This window comes from Crinia signifera, chromosome 8 (assembly GCF_055691185.1).
Source record: "Crinia signifera chromosome 8, ASM5569118v1, whole genome shotgun sequence".
Classification (NCBI taxonomy): Eukaryota; Metazoa; Chordata; class Amphibia; order Anura; family Myobatrachidae; genus Crinia; species Crinia signifera.
This window is the reverse complement of record NC_139224.1, coordinates 136,362,604-136,377,986: the sequence shown is the minus strand read 5'-3', so window position 1 is coordinate 136,377,986 and position 15,383 is coordinate 136,362,604. Positions and strand designations below refer to the sequence as shown.

Sequence of the window (15,383 nt, the reverse complement as noted above, 5' to 3'; positions counted from 1 at the left end):
ATGCGCAGTAGACACAATGCTAGAGCATACTAAACCATGGAAAGGAGGAAGCCAACCCCGAGTCTACACATGAGCCACCTCCTCTGTTAAAACACCCCTGAATGGCTAGTCTTGTACACTGCTGGTATATATGATGTTTATATCTTAAGGTCCCTAAGCTGTTTATCCTCCTAATTTTGGTGGTGGTGGAATGTTTTATTCCAGCTAGGCAGTCACTCTGGGACTTGGTCTCCGTAACATTCATACGTTTCCAGAGACTCGTGAATGCATTTCATTACTCTTCATGTAGTTAACTGCATATAATGAAGGGAAGGCTAAAAGCTTATGCCAAAATGTACTTGGTTTGTTCCCAGGGGGTATAGGTGAGGGCAGGGTGTAAATGGACTTTACACAGGTACTATCAAATTTATGAGGGAGAGGGGTAGCTAGATTTTTTAAATTTAAGATCTTTAATTCAAAAATGTTTAATTTTAAAGTGATACATATTGAGACATAGCACCCATGTGCAAATGCCATTGTGGTGAGAATAAAGGGAGATATCACACCGCTCGTGGGTACACTACTGGAAGTGGCTGCCCAGTTCTAGTAACAAATTGGAGAGGGGTGGAAAAGTTACAGCCTGTTATTTAAAGGGCCATCTCAACAGGACTAACATCTAAAGGGCAGAAAAGAAAGGGTTCATTTTAATCTAAACACTTAAAAAAAGGATACTGTATGTTGTGAGAACTGAATTATCTTGCCTTTGCATAAATGTCACAACAGTTGTGGTTAATGAGATAACAATTCAGAATTTTCTCACAGCATGTTGCATGTTCCAGTGAACATCCCCCCCCCCCCCCCCAGATCCAATACCTAACTGGAATCGTTAATTAGATTGCGGATTGACTTTGAGAACCTGTGATATGGAGGATCCGGTACAGGTTTTAGAGCAGCAGGGAAACTGATGACTGAGTTGGGCTGATTAGCAGCACCTGTGCTCTCCTGGTTATTTCTCTTGATGGTGGTATAGCTACCCAAGTGATAGGCCAGGGTATAGGCTACTTGTGCAAACAATATCACTTAAAACCCATAAGCGCTACCTCCAATTCTTAGGTAGCGCTTATGGGTTTTAAGTGATATTTTTTGCACAACTATCTTCTTTTCGGTGATTGACAAACACTGACTTTGTTTGTTACCCTAGCTGCACGTCCTCTCAGCGCTGGTTTTCTATAAATACTTTTTGTTACAGGGTATAGGCTATATCAGGGACCAATGGAGCTTTCTGAAGAGTTTGTACTATGCTGTGACACCTGTATACTGCAATGCTGTAACCAAACTTGCTTATGCTGATTACATGTTTGCGTGTTTCAAAATAAAGACCGAGACTTCATCTCAACCAGTGTATGTGATTCCTTAACACAAAATATATGTATATACCACATCATAGTATCCACCACTCAAATAACAGAGGTAGCTTAAATCTGTGCCCCCAAATACTGCAACAACACTAAAGGCCCATACACACTGGGCGACTTTGAGCTGAAAGTCGCTCAAAACAGCAGGTTTGAGCGGCTTTCAGCTCAAAGCCGCCCAGTGTGTATGGCCCGACGATGAGCGGTGAGCACTGCTGCATGCACCCGCAACATCGCCGGGAAAGCCGTTCATCTGCTGGTTATACCAGCAGATGAGCGACTTTCAGGGCGGCTTTGCACAGCGCTCCGCTATGCAACGCCGTCCTCCCCCCCTCCTTAGGCACCAGGCAGGGGGAAATTCGCTCAGTGTGTATGCACTGAGCGGCTTTCCCCGCAGCGATGATGTCATTATCGCTGTCCATACACGCTGGTCTAGGTCCATAGTCGCCCAGTGTGTATGGACCTTAAGACCAGACAATCTAATATACATTCCATGCAAGTGGTACTCACGTTACTCCAAAGAGACAACACGTCTCACTCTTAACTCAGATCAACGGTTCTGTATTTGTTAATACAGTATACAGTTTAATAACAAAACACTCACCTTAAATATGAAAGACACCCAGTGAAAGACAGACACTGTGAGCCTGCAGCCACTGCCGCTGCTAATTTCAGGAGCTGGGTGCTGTTCAGATCTCAAGAAGTTGCGATTAAGTCACTCAATAACGCAAGCAAACAGTGTAACAAATATAATTGTGAATAAAACACCAGTACCACATATAAATGGCACAAGGGCCATAATATGAGTGCCAATCTCTCTCTCTCTCTTTAAAATGCCGCAATCCTCGGGTCTCAGAGGAGGGGGCGGAGCTAAAACGGCACAATTGCGTCATTTTAGCCCCGCCCCTACACGGAGATCCGTGAATTAGCTGCTTTAACAGCATGGGGCTTAGTGATGTCACTCGCAAGCACCGCCCCCTGAGTGGCTGCTGAATCTCTCCTCTCCGGGCTTCTCCCGGAGAGGAGAATCTTAAAGTCGGCAACCCTGAATATATATACATACAGATGGAGCCCCAGTCAGTGTTGCAGGGGCTGGCAATATAATCATTAGCCAGCCGCCTAGTCCCCACCATCCGTCCAAAGGGGGTGCGAGCACACGAGACATTGGGGGGGACACGACACATAACGGGGGTGTCATAAAATAGGCGGGATGGGGCAGTGCTTATTGGGAGATTTATTTTTTGGGGGGGCATAGCCAGCATGATTGTGGTCATGCCCCCTGCCATGTAATGTCGGTAATACAGACATTGCATGGAGGGGGCAGGGCTATGATGACGTGATTCATGTCATTGAATCCCCACGGACCCCCCACTGTTGGAGGTTGCGGCAGACTATTGGGAATGCTGGGGACTTTCCCATTAATCCTGGGGGTCCGGGAGGTAGAACCTCCCAAAATTAAGTTTTCCGCCACTTACTGCATATGCACCAAGCCCTGGGATGCAATAGATTCCTGGACTTGGTTGCAGTGGGCAATGTCATCTTTAGATGGTGTTGCTCTGTAGTAACCCATGGGCTCCAACTGGATACCTCCCAGGGTGAGTCAGTCAATTCATGTGCAGATAGAATCCGGAAGTCCTATTATCACAAAACAACAACCATTACCATAAGAGCTGTCCTTTGCCAAAATCTACATGCATGATTTGGTGACCGAATGCATAAAACGCAAAAGGACACTTGATGTATCCTAGGCTGCGTCTCTTCTCAACTGCGTGATAAAAAGGTAGCCAGCCTTTCTTTAGAATGTTCCCCCCCTCCTTCCTCCCCTATCCAGGTGTATGCGAGTGCAAGTGTAAGAATTACACAAATCTGCAAGTGTGTACAACCACGTTATTGGTTTCACCTGAGACACATGACGCAAAGTGGTGTTATGCATGAGGCCCTCTAAAATCATGGTTGGGGGCCTGATGCAAAGTTGATCTCTATTGCACCTGTCTGATTATTGAATGAAACATGCACAAGTCATATTTTTTCTTGTACCCCTTTATTTTTACATATGATCATTTTGAAGTAAAAAAGGTGCATAGGATGTGTGAGTTTAAACCTACAGAATTAAAAGGAATTATACAGCCTGCATCCTCCCAACCTAAATGAGCAATTTGGCATAAACAAATAATTACAGTATTTCCTAGTGTTTTTATTCATCACATCACTCTGCAACACCCCAATTCGCACTGCACTGTGCCTCAGCGCCAGTAGCACCACAGCTTGTCCTCACAGAGAGGTGCTATGCGCTATAGTGGCCGCCAGGTGGCCCCTCCAGGACGCGATCCCAACCCCGAATCCATGAGATAGGTGCTCCCTTCTCCCGATAGTTCCACGCGCTCCCAGCCTGCGGCCCCGCCCCCTCCCGCGGATAGGCGGACGCCCGGCGCTGGCTGAGTCCCGGGGATGCCGCTGTCTCTGCTGCTGCCGCGGCTCAGGCTGGGAGCTGCCGGGAGAGTTACAGTCACTGTCGCCGCCTCCGCTGGAGCACAGTCACCGTGACAACGAGGACTCCGTTACAGTGAGCAGCCCGGGGTGCCCCCATGTCAGCCCCAGCCGGGCTGTGACACCTCCCGCAGCAGAGAGCCCGGGGAGAGGTGCTGAGCTCGGGCCGTCACCGCCGCCGCTATGCTCATGATGGATCTGTCTCCTGGGGGAGACTCCCTGCACAGCGGCTTCCACAGCTTCCCGGACCGGGACTCCCTCCCAGAGGACTTGGACTCTCCGTGTGGGGGAGCTGCAGCGGGAGCCGGTGGCATACTGGAGAGGATCCTGATGGAGTCGGTGTGCCAGCAGCAGGGCTGGGTGCGGGTATACGGTAAGCGAGGCTGGGGGGCTCACACACCCACCCTACTGGTGCTGTACAGCAGGGGGCAACCTGTGGCTCTGCAACCTCTGGCCATTCTGACACTTGTAGTTCCACATTGGCTGGAGAGACACAGGCTGCCCAAACCTGGAAGATGATACAATGCATGGCAAAGTCTATATGTATATGTGCATATCTATATCTATCTCATTATGTGTGTGTATGTACGTGTGTGTAATATATATATATATATATATATATATATATATATATATATTATAATCAAATTATGTATGTATCCATCATCACACACTGGGAGCTACTGGAGAGCACCAGTAAGAAGTAGAAGCACTTGCAAGCAGTGTGGGATAGTCAGCAGCACAGAGGAGCTGATCCGTGACAGCTATTACTCCTGTGATTATTCAGTACTGCTAGTGGGGTGACCTGGGAGCAGGCGGTGTTACCACTTCATACATCTTAATTACAGAACCCATATGTCTTCTGTAGGCTGATTGTGCCATCTTAGTACTGCTAGTCACCATTAGGCAGGATATACCCATTATCCTTGTGTTACGTGACCAGTAGCTGTCAGATATCAATAGCCAGTCATTGCAGTGTGAGGTTTTGTCCAATTGTAGTCCCCTAATAATGGAATATAATATAAGCAGCAGATCTTTCAGTCCTTTAGGATTTATTTCAGAATTGATTGTATGTGTCAGTTCGATCATTTTTCAGCTGTAAAGTATGTATTTGGGAAAGCAATACCTGTCAATGGAAAGAATCATGCCTCCTGCATTATCTATTATTGTAGGGTATCATCATCCTTGTCTTCTCTCTGGTATGATCAATATGAAGTATACATTTCACACATGGTGTATTCTAATCTTCAGTCATACGAGCAAATCTGCTGTTCGTTCAGGGATTTTAACAGTAGATAAATAAATCTGGTAACTGCTATGAGCCCTTTAGTTGGTCAGACTGTGGAGTGAAGCCCGCGCTGCATCAGCTTTGTGCTATTCACAAATTTAGTACATTCCATTGTTTTGTGTCTGTGGCTGCTATACACTGACGATCTGCCCCTAGTGTGTATTCCACGCTGGGTTCCAGGCATGCTGAGAATAGAGTGTACAGGTGATGTCACCCCTGTGAATAATCGCATATTACACACCTGCATGGATTTTTTTTTTTAAATCACCGCCTTGGACCGCTTACATGAAAATGACTTGTGCTTTAAATGCTGCAGGCTTCTTCTGCAAGTAACAGCAATCTGACAGATCAATCCTCATAACCATCATCGTTACATAGCTTCCTCTGTATACCTCTTGATAATGCCTTTCTTGCTTAGACAGCAGCTGTGTCATGTGTTTTAGCTGGCGATTATATTGAGGCGCCGTCATTTTCTTGTCGAATATGTTGCAACAGACCACCAGTTTCCAGCTTAATTGTTATATCATCAGAGAATTATTTAGAACATTGCTCTGAAATATTAATGGAGAGCAGTCCTTGTCCTATATGGGCCAAAAAATAGATTGGATTTCCGTTTGGCCGCTGTACAAAGGAAATCTTGAACGCACATGCAGTCACAATATGGGTGCTTGAGCATTTTTCTCATTCATTAACCGCAAGTAATATTATTAGAAATATAATTCGTTTTTTTTGGAGGGGGGCTATACTAAGATCAGATCACAGCCTTCACTTCCTCTGCAAATCTATCACTAGACACAGAAAAACAGACACATATTAAAATAGTGAATAAAATTCCTAATAATGTGACATTGCAGAGCCCTTGACAAGGTCATATAAAGTCTCCTGTGTTGGGTATTTAGGGCCAAGATTGGCATTACAATAGTGACTGTGAAGTGGCATTGAAGTACAGATTAGCTATTGTTTTACGGTCATTGATCACTGTCAGGAATAACTTGTTTACTTTTACACAGTGTACTTTTATGTAGCGTTGAATGCTCAGATTAATAGTTATAGCATTGTTTGATTTTATTATTTTTATTTACTTATCCCGAACCTGATTTTTGCTTATTTTGAGTTAATGTAAAACCTTTCCTAGGAACAGCAACTAGAAATGTTTGGGACCTATTGGCAAATCATGAGGTCTTGTATTCCAGTTCGAAGGTAGATGACCACACATGGTGCGTTTTGCCTGTGCGAAGTGCGCTCCTGCGCGATGTTTGTTTAGTGTTGGCTCTTGAATTTTTTAGGTACGGTGCTAATCTCTTAAAAGGGTGCATTTTTTAATTTGATGGGCAATATTTTATACATGAAGCTTTGCATCGCTAAGGCGTGTATTGCATTGTCATAATGCATTTCAACATGTACAGTGACCTATTTCATATTTAAACCTTTCTTGCATTATTCATTCTTCAAAATTGCACGCCTCATTATTCTTAAATGGAACATTTTATATTCACGGACAACAAATTTTAATCCCAATAAAAAACTATTGTTTTCTGTTCTTGATGTTCCCAGAAACTGTACATAGGGCCATCGCTACATTTCAGTGCACATTGGTGGGCAATGAAGTGTATGCTACCAGATCTCTCTTTATAGATGCATTGTAAGCTCTGTCTGCGTGATTAGCTGGAGAAATGATCAGGTAGGTGTCTGCATGTCAGGCTGCTGTGCACTATTATGATGGAGTGCTTCTTGCAATAACCTTGCAGCAATAAACGGTAGTGATGCTTAGAATTGCCCATGTTTATTGGCTCCCTGAAGGTGCATGCCCGGATTCAGGGGTTGAGGCCTTAGAGGAAATCCTGGTCCTGCGTAATATTCTTCCCATTTTTGTCACGCTGGGTGCATGGCCAGCACTGCGGGGCCACAGGGTATGCACCCCCCACATACGCACAACAGTCAGCATCCTGGGCTATTTTAATCTGATCAGACAGTAACATCGATTTCCAACTGTCGGAAAGTCCATGGATCGGAAAAATATTGAATTCGACAATCCGCGTCAATTTCCGACAAAACAGAGACGACTTTAATAACAGTCAGATCTGACACCCTTCAAAACAGCAGCATTGAATAGGTGAGCGGCCATATTTCCACAGATTGAACCTTAATCTGCTGACCCGACTGGCAACTGAACGCGGCCCTTCCAACCACCCCACTGTGAGAAACTGTGGCCCGTGGGTGGGACTTCAGGTCTATCCTGACCAAATTGGGATGTATGCATATCATTTTATTATTTATTAACAGTTTCTTATATAGCACACACATATTCCGAAGCGCTTTACAGAGAATATTTGAACATTCACATCAGTCCCTGCCCCAGTGGAGCTTACAATCTATATTCCCTACCACATGTACACGCACACACAGACATTCTAGGGTTAATTTTGTTGGGACGCCAATTAACCTACCTGCATATTTTTGGATTGTGGGAGGAAACCGGAGTACCCAGAGGCAACCCATGCAAATACGGGGAGAATATACAAACTCTGCACAGTTAGGGCCATGGAGGGAATCGAACCCATGACCTCAGTGCTGTGAGGCAGTAATGCTAACCATTACACCATCCGTACTGCCCCGGATATGAACTTACTATTTATAAAGTTTGGAGAGCTAAGCTAAAACTATAAATCTACTTATTTATAAAAAATATTTTAAAAAATGTTGATATTGGAGGCTAGTATATCAGTAACTAAAATATGCAATAAATAGGCGATTTCATCATTTCATTCAAGGCACTTTACTGATGTTCTTTCCCCATCATAAAGTGATAATAAAAATGCATGTGCACTCTAGATGCAAGTGTTGATCTTTCAAAATGAGTCAGAGAGTAATGGGTACACCTGTGCACCTGCCGAGTGACCTGGGAACTGTTGGCGGTCCTTGGGTAATGACCGCTATGCAATGTGTTGACCTCACATGACAAGAGTCTCATTAGCTTCTGTTACTTTGTTGCGAGTGTTAGTTACCTTGTGTAAATGTCACAGCGAGGTCAGTCTGTAATGTAGCCCTTTCTCCTCGCTGCCCTAGGCATGATCTTGTAAATTAGATGCTTATTAGGGTGAGGCAGCTATTGATTGAGCACTTTTGAGAGAGTAATCTCATAATAAATGTTGCTGAGTGTGTACTTCATTGTTACCTATGTTCTCTTTTACATTGAACTTCAGGTGGTATTGGAATATTCAGGGCTGCCATCAGAAATTGTGAGGCCCGGGACTGACAAAATAGGCAGGGCCCCCTGTCCCTTTCTCGAACACCTTGAGTGCCTGGTGAGACCTCTGGTGTCTGCAGCACGGACTGTACTACTCAACCTCTACATTACTTCAAGGGAAATGTGAACTTTGTTGATGACAAATTATACTTTTTAAACTCCAGTACTGGGCCCCCTTTCTGTCTGGGCCCAGGACTGGAGTTTAAAAAGTTGCAGAGGATATTCCGTACAAAAAAAAAAAAAAGTTGCAGAGGTGCAGGACTTAAGTGTGAGTCTGCCTGTTGTTGTTGTTGTTTTTTTTTTAAGTAGCAATCTTTAACGAGACAAAACCTGGTTATTATTGCCAACTTTTTTGGGCCGTATTGAAATGTTTTAGCACCAGTTTGGCAGACTGAAATTTGCGAAGTCACGTTTGGGTGCTCAAACAGGACTTTCATTCGTATCCATTGAATATCGCCCCGCGATCTCACGTCGCTTTAAACGGCAGATTGGCCGTGATATGACAGTTGAATATGGCCTATTATGCAGTGTTGTACCTTGTCTGGATCATGATACAAAATATAATTATATGTAGTGATTCGAAACAGAAGTTAAAGTCAGCCCTGTGATGGGGAAAGCGTATTGTCCACAATTAAGCCGCCGTTGGTGCTGGCATTGCTGTGCAGCTACCGTTGGTGTGTTATGGGTGAAAGGTGTCGATATAAAAGAGGAACCTGTCACTGTACAAACATTAATGTACCCGGCTGCTGGCATCCATCCTTCACTGTTTATCTTAACGTCCTTCCTATTCTTGTTCTGGAGAACGCTTCTGCTCTCGTGTTGTCTGGGCATTCTTGTCATTACCTGCCAGCTCGCAGTAACTATGTGCCCGCTATTTTTCTTTGGCATCATTCTCTATATAGGACACTGTGCCAGAACACTTGTTCCTCATGTTCACAGAAGTTGTAGCAGCAGCTGCTACCATGGAGGAGGAACAGAGGTAACATCAGCAGTTACCGTGGAACTCACAAGGTCCTGAGCTGAGAAGCCAGAAGATCATGTAACCCAGACTTGTGTGATCAATTCTCTGTGCTGCCATTTTCATTTCCTCCCCTTCTCATTTTTATATCCCTGTTTTATGTTAGTGAGAAGAGGATCATGGGATATATAGGGATCTGAGCAGGTCTCCGGTCCAGCCATATATATCTGCTATCTATCTATGCCAAAGTTGTATAAATCAACACTACCTAATTGGCAGTATCCATTTGTTTCCTTTTAGCCTAATATTGCAACTTACTGCATAGGAGTGAATGAGAGCATGTTCAGTTTAATAATGTATATTATTTTGTTCAATAATACACACCCTTATTGTGTTCATTCTAGCACCTGCCATCTTTGAAAACCCATGCAGATCCTGCTCCCTGCCTGGGGTGTCGCTGTCTACTGTGGTGTTTCTAGCACAGGTCTGGTTTGCATATCAGTGCTGATATACAGACCACACTGTGCTAGAAGCACTACCGCAGACAGCGACACCCCAGGCAGAGAAGAGGAACTGCATGGGTTTTCAAAGATGGCGGGTGCTAGAATGAACACTACCCTTATATTAATATTAGTGGTTTAATTTCCATTGAACTACTATGTATTGTAAATGTACCTGAATGATCTATTTTTGCTATGCTTTTATAGTGTGCTGCATCTCCTGCTTGCTGCAGACCACCAACCCGTATAGCTACACAGACGGTGCACAGCTACTGTAGGTCCATGCTGGGAATCGAACCCATGAGCTCAGTGCTGTGAGGCTGTTATGCTAACCATTACAGTAATGCTTGGCATTACTGCCTCACAGCACTGAGCTTGTGGGTTTGATTCCCACCATGGACCTAGCTGTGCAGCATTTGTATATTCTCCCCGTGCTTGTGTGGGTTTCCTCCGGGTACTCCGGTTTCCCCCCACAATCCAAAAATTTACTGGAAGGTTAATTGGCTCCCAACAAAATTAACCCTAGAATGCCTGTGAGTGCGTATATATGTGGTAAGCTCCACTAGGGTAGATGTGAATGTTCTCTGCAAAGCTCTGCGGAATATGTGTGCACTATATAAATAACTGTTAATAAAGAAATAATAGTCATGGGCAGCTTCCAGTAAACCATGGCTGAGATTTTAGAAATACTATAATGTTAAACTCCGTAACATACACCTCCCACCAAGGGCATTATAACAAATGATAAAGTTGCTAGTGTACAGTTTTTCCCATGTGCCCCTTCCCCTGAGAGTACTGTGTCTGTGCAGGAGATAGCAAGCTATCTACCACTGTTGTCAGAGAAATTGCTTTGTGCCATATTTCCATAGGCATCACCAGAAATATGGCAATGCTGGCAGCCTGCTAAGACGCTGTCCTGTGGGCAGTGTGCGCAATGTAAACGCCCAATAATTTCTACCTGGGCTTGTGAGGTTTTTTTTTTTTTCCGTATTCAACGTTATTGGGATGAGAACAACAATCTGAGAATCCAGAGGCACAGGAAGTGCAGCGGGTAGTTGCTGGTTAATGAATCTGTCACAGTCTGGGATGAGGGGAATGTGTTTGCACAATGAAGTCAGTGGTTAAACAGTTTTACAGTATGTAAAACATAGTCAAATGCTGTCAAATTGTCCATGATGTGCAAGCAGAGGCACAAACTCTTCTCTTGTCTCCGTATTTCAGTGTAGTCTAACAAAAGAAGCTAACACCCCTTGTGGGTTATAGGAATAGACTGTTACACCTGCTTATAATGGATTCGTATCGTATCCTCTTATACCTCTAGCATATAAATCCCTGGTTTTTACACATGAGAGCACATCTACCCGGAATTTCTGCCTGTGTGAAAGAAAACAACCTGGGATTGAGTCCCCATTCCACAACCTTGCGCATGACTTAGGGTCATGGACATGAGACCAGTGATTTTTCCAGGAGGAAGACCCAGCAAACTTTCGTCTCTTTAGCTTGGAAGCAGCGTTAGTGTCCTATGGCCCCTTCACTAACTTCCATGCAGCACTCCTCATGGATTCAGTATGAAATCCCGGCGGTGGGGATCCCGGCGTTCAAAATCACGACGCCGAATCCCGACCGCCGAAATCCCGACAGGGGGGGGGACACGTGGATCGCCCCCCCCTTGCGGGCTTGCTGCGCTCGCCACGCAGCGGGCCTGGTGCCTCGTTACGCTCAGCACGCTAATTTATTCTCCCTCCAGGGGTGTCGTGGACACTCACGGAGGGAGAAAGTGTCGGGATTCTGAACGCCGGGATCCCGACCGCCGGGATTTAAACTGCATCCCCTCCTCATCTACGGAGAGATTAGTCCTTTTCTTGTGGTGTATGCACAGTTTTCTGCTGGTTTACTATGGGCTTCCGATTTCACTTTCCCAATGTTAAACCAGTGTTGGCAGTGGGGTCAGTAGTCTCGGTGCCAGCAGTATTTTTAGACCTCGTCTCTCACGTCATGTTCCATACAGAATATAGCCTGAGAAAATTCCCTGAAACCGCAGGGTAAAATTAGCTTCATCATTGAATCTTTTATACCACATTCAGACAGAAGCCAGGACTTTGCTTTTTCCCTGTTTGTTAAACATGGGTGCCCTTTCCTACACCCCTTTCACACCGAAGCCCTGTCAGGCAAAACAGCCTAGGGGCCAGATGCACTAAGCTTCAAAAGTGATAAAATGGAGAGTGATACATCTCCAGCCAATCAGCTCCTACCTGCCATGTCACAGTGTTTAAAAAATATAAGAAAGGGGCTGATTGGTTTTTTATCACTCTCCATTTCATCACTTTTGAAGCTTAGTGCATCTGGCCCTAGGCATCTAAAGTGGAAGTCACAGGCTGATGAGCCAGCGCTCCTCATCCACCAGTCTGCTCTACTTAAGCATGACCTGAGTAGAAAATCCCAGGTTGCACCGGTTCTGACAGCAGGAGAGCGGGGTTAATGCACCTGAGGAAGCTGGGATATCCCAGGGAAACGAATTGAGCCACTTCCGAGCTACTGCCTGACATTTGCTCCATTGTTCTCCATTTTTTTTGGACACTATTTGGGACCTGCCTCCACCTTGAACTTACAGCACCTGAATGATTAAGAGCTCCACCTAGAGATGGACATCAGCTGTTTACGATTTGGAAAAAGCCCTAGTCCTAAATAGGAACTTTTATACTAATTGAGAGCAAAATTGGCTTTTTAAATATATTACTATATTATTGGATATCCATTTTAGTTTAATTGTTTAAGTAAAAAAAAAAAAAAATCTGATAATTTATGTTCGGCCAGTGCTGTTATATATACAGGTTGAGTATCCCTTATCCAAAATGCTCGGGACCAGAAGCATTTTGGATAACGGATTATTCCCTATTTCAGAATATTTTGTTATTTTAATGTGGTATCTTGCATTTATGTTGTACAAACACATGAAATGCACCCAAATATGTTTTATTTATGCATGAAACAAGGTTTCAAAAGATGAAACAAAGTGTGTGTCCTATCTCAGGCACTTAGTTTGAATGCTAATCAGTCATTTTCTTGCACATATTTAGTGCCAATTACCTATAGTGTCCCCAGTAGCGCCAGGCACATATCATGTCCCCGTAGTGCTTGATTGGACCCAGTAATAAATTTGGTAGCGACTAGTTAATCTGGACCCAGGTAGACCTTTTCACATTGCTTACCCCGGCAAATTCCAGGGTCAAATTCTTTGTCTGAAAGGGGTTTTATACAGCACCTTGAGCCAATGCGTTAATGCTTAACCCAGCAATAACCTCCAAAACTTTATAACAAAAGTATTTCTAAGGTTGTAGGTCCTGAAAGAGCTTCTAGTATTATCTTAATAAACCTCATGATGCAAAGTAGGTACTAGTGTAAATGTAATAATGACCAGAACTGAACACACAGTCTAAAGCCTTGTACACATTAGGTGATTGCCGCTGATACAAACAGCAGCAGGTATCTAGTGGGTGCTGTGGCCCATGTTTAGCAACCCAGGAAAAAGCAGGGTCTCGACGTCCCGTAATTAGCAGTTTCAGTATATTTCCTAAGCCCATATTCTGTATGGAATATGACATGAGAGATAAGGTCTATAAAAAAATGCTGGTACCAAGATTACGAACTCCACTGCCAACACTAGTATAACATTGTTAGAAGTGTAATGCTCAGGATTTCCAAATGGCAGAATGGGTAGAACTAGAAAAAGCCACTCAAAGATAGGAGATGGGTGTTGTGACTAGAATGTGTCTGGCAAAATGTGCACATTTCCAACGTGAACCACACCGGGATGGTGCTTGCGTGAATGTAGAAGGGCCTGGACTCGTGTAACTATATCAGGGAAGAACGGTTAGCATTAATTGAACTATTAAGTGGGTGACTGAGTTGATTCTGGCTGACACCTCTGATGTTGTTATTATGTGAAACTGTTACAATGCCCAGTGCCAACATATTCCACGCTATCACAGTGCATCAGCTGAGAATTCCAAAGTTCAAAGCCAGTTGACTGGGCCCTGTTTCAGCCAGCTGGCATTATTCCATCGGAGGATTTCAGTTAGATATTCATTGAGATCAGATGTTGAATCGTAGTACCTGCTGCAACATTACTGGGATCATCCAAATTGAGGTTAAATAAAAAAAAAAAGTGGAAGAAAGTGAATTAAACCTTGGCAACACTCTCCACACTGAGCCTGTTTTTTTAAATATCTCAATAATGGTTATGGGGCGTTGTGTTGCTGCAGAGTGGAGGCAGGGGGCGTGTGTTGCTGCAGAGTGGAGGCAGGGGGCGTGTGTTGCTGCAGAGTGGAGGCAGGGGGCGTGTGTTGCTGCAGAGTGGAGGCAGGGGGCGTGTGTTGCTGCAGAGTGGAGGCAGGGGGCGTGTGTTGCTGCAGAGTGGAGGCAGGGGGCGTGTGTTGCTGCAGAGTGGAGGCAGGGGGCGTGTGTTGCTGCAGAGTGGAGGCAGGGGGCGTGTGTTGCTGCAGAGTGGAGGCAGGGGGCGTGTGTTGCTGCAGAGTGGAGGCAGGGGGCGTGTGTTGCTGCAGAGTGGAGGCAGGGGGCGTGTGTTGCTGCAGAGTGGAGGCAGGGGGCGTGTGTTGCTGCAGAGTGGAGGCAGGGGGCGTGTGTTGCTGCAGAGTGGAGGCAGGGGGCGTGTGTTGCTGCAGAGTGGAGGCAGGGGGCGTGTGTTGCTGCAGAGTGGAGGCAGGGGGCGTGTGTTGCTGCAGAGTGGAGGCAGGGGGCGTGTGTTGCTGCAGAGTGGAGGCAGGGGGCGTGTGTTGCTGCAGAGTGGAGGCAGGGGGCGTGTGTTGCTGCAGAGTGGAGGCAGGGGGCGTGTGTTGCTGCAGAGTGGAGGCAGGGGGCGTGTGTTGCTGCAGAGTGGAGGCAGGGGGCGTGTGTTGCTGCAGAGTGGAGGCAGGGGGCGTGTGTTGCTGCAGAGTGGAGGCAGGGGGCGTGTGTTGCTGCAGAGTGGAGGCAGGGGGCGTGCGTTGCTGCAGAGTGGAGGCAGGGGGCGTGCGTTGCTGCAGAGTGGAGGCAGGGGGCGTGCGTTGCTGCAGAGTGGAGGCAGGGGGCGTGCGTTGCTGCAGAGTGGAGGCAGGGGGCGTGCGTTGCTGCAGAGTGGAGGCAGGGGGCGTGCGTTGCTGCAGAGTGGAGGCAGGGGGCGTGCGTTGCTGCAGAGTGGAGGCAGGGGGCGTGCGTTGCTGCAGAGTGGAGGCAGGGGGCGTGCGTTGCTGCAGAGTGGAGGCAGGGGGCGTGCGTTGCTGCAGAGTGGAGGCAGGGGGCGTGCGTTGCTGCAGAGTGGAGGCAGGGGGCGTGCGTTGCTGCAGAGTGGAGGCAGGGGGCGTGCGTTGCTGCAGAGTGGAGGCAGGGGGCGTGCGTTGCTGCAGAGTGGAGGCAGGGGGCGTGCGTTGCTGCAGAGTGGAGGCAGGGGGCGTGCGTTGCTGCAGAGTGGAGGCAGGGGGCGTGCGTTGCTGCAGAGTGGAGGCAGGGGGCGTGC

The 15,383-nt window shown here is 46.1% G+C and overlaps 1 protein-coding gene across 2 annotated transcripts in view; it reads left to right on the top strand.

Moving 5' to 3' along the window:
* Window positions 1–3,774: 3,774 nt before the first annotated feature.
* The window catches only part of RASAL2 (RAS protein activator like 2), a 265,534-nt gene continuing 253,925 nt past the window's right edge, over window positions 3,775–15,383 (top strand). For both annotated transcript variants that reach the window (XM_083157244.1, XM_083157243.1), the window contains exon 1: window positions 3,775–4,251. In XM_083157244.1, coding sequence (XP_083013370.1) covers window positions 4,062–4,251 — 190 coding nt within the window. In that variant the 5' untranslated portion in view covers window positions 3,775–4,061. The remainder of the gene's footprint in view (window positions 4,252–15,383) is intronic.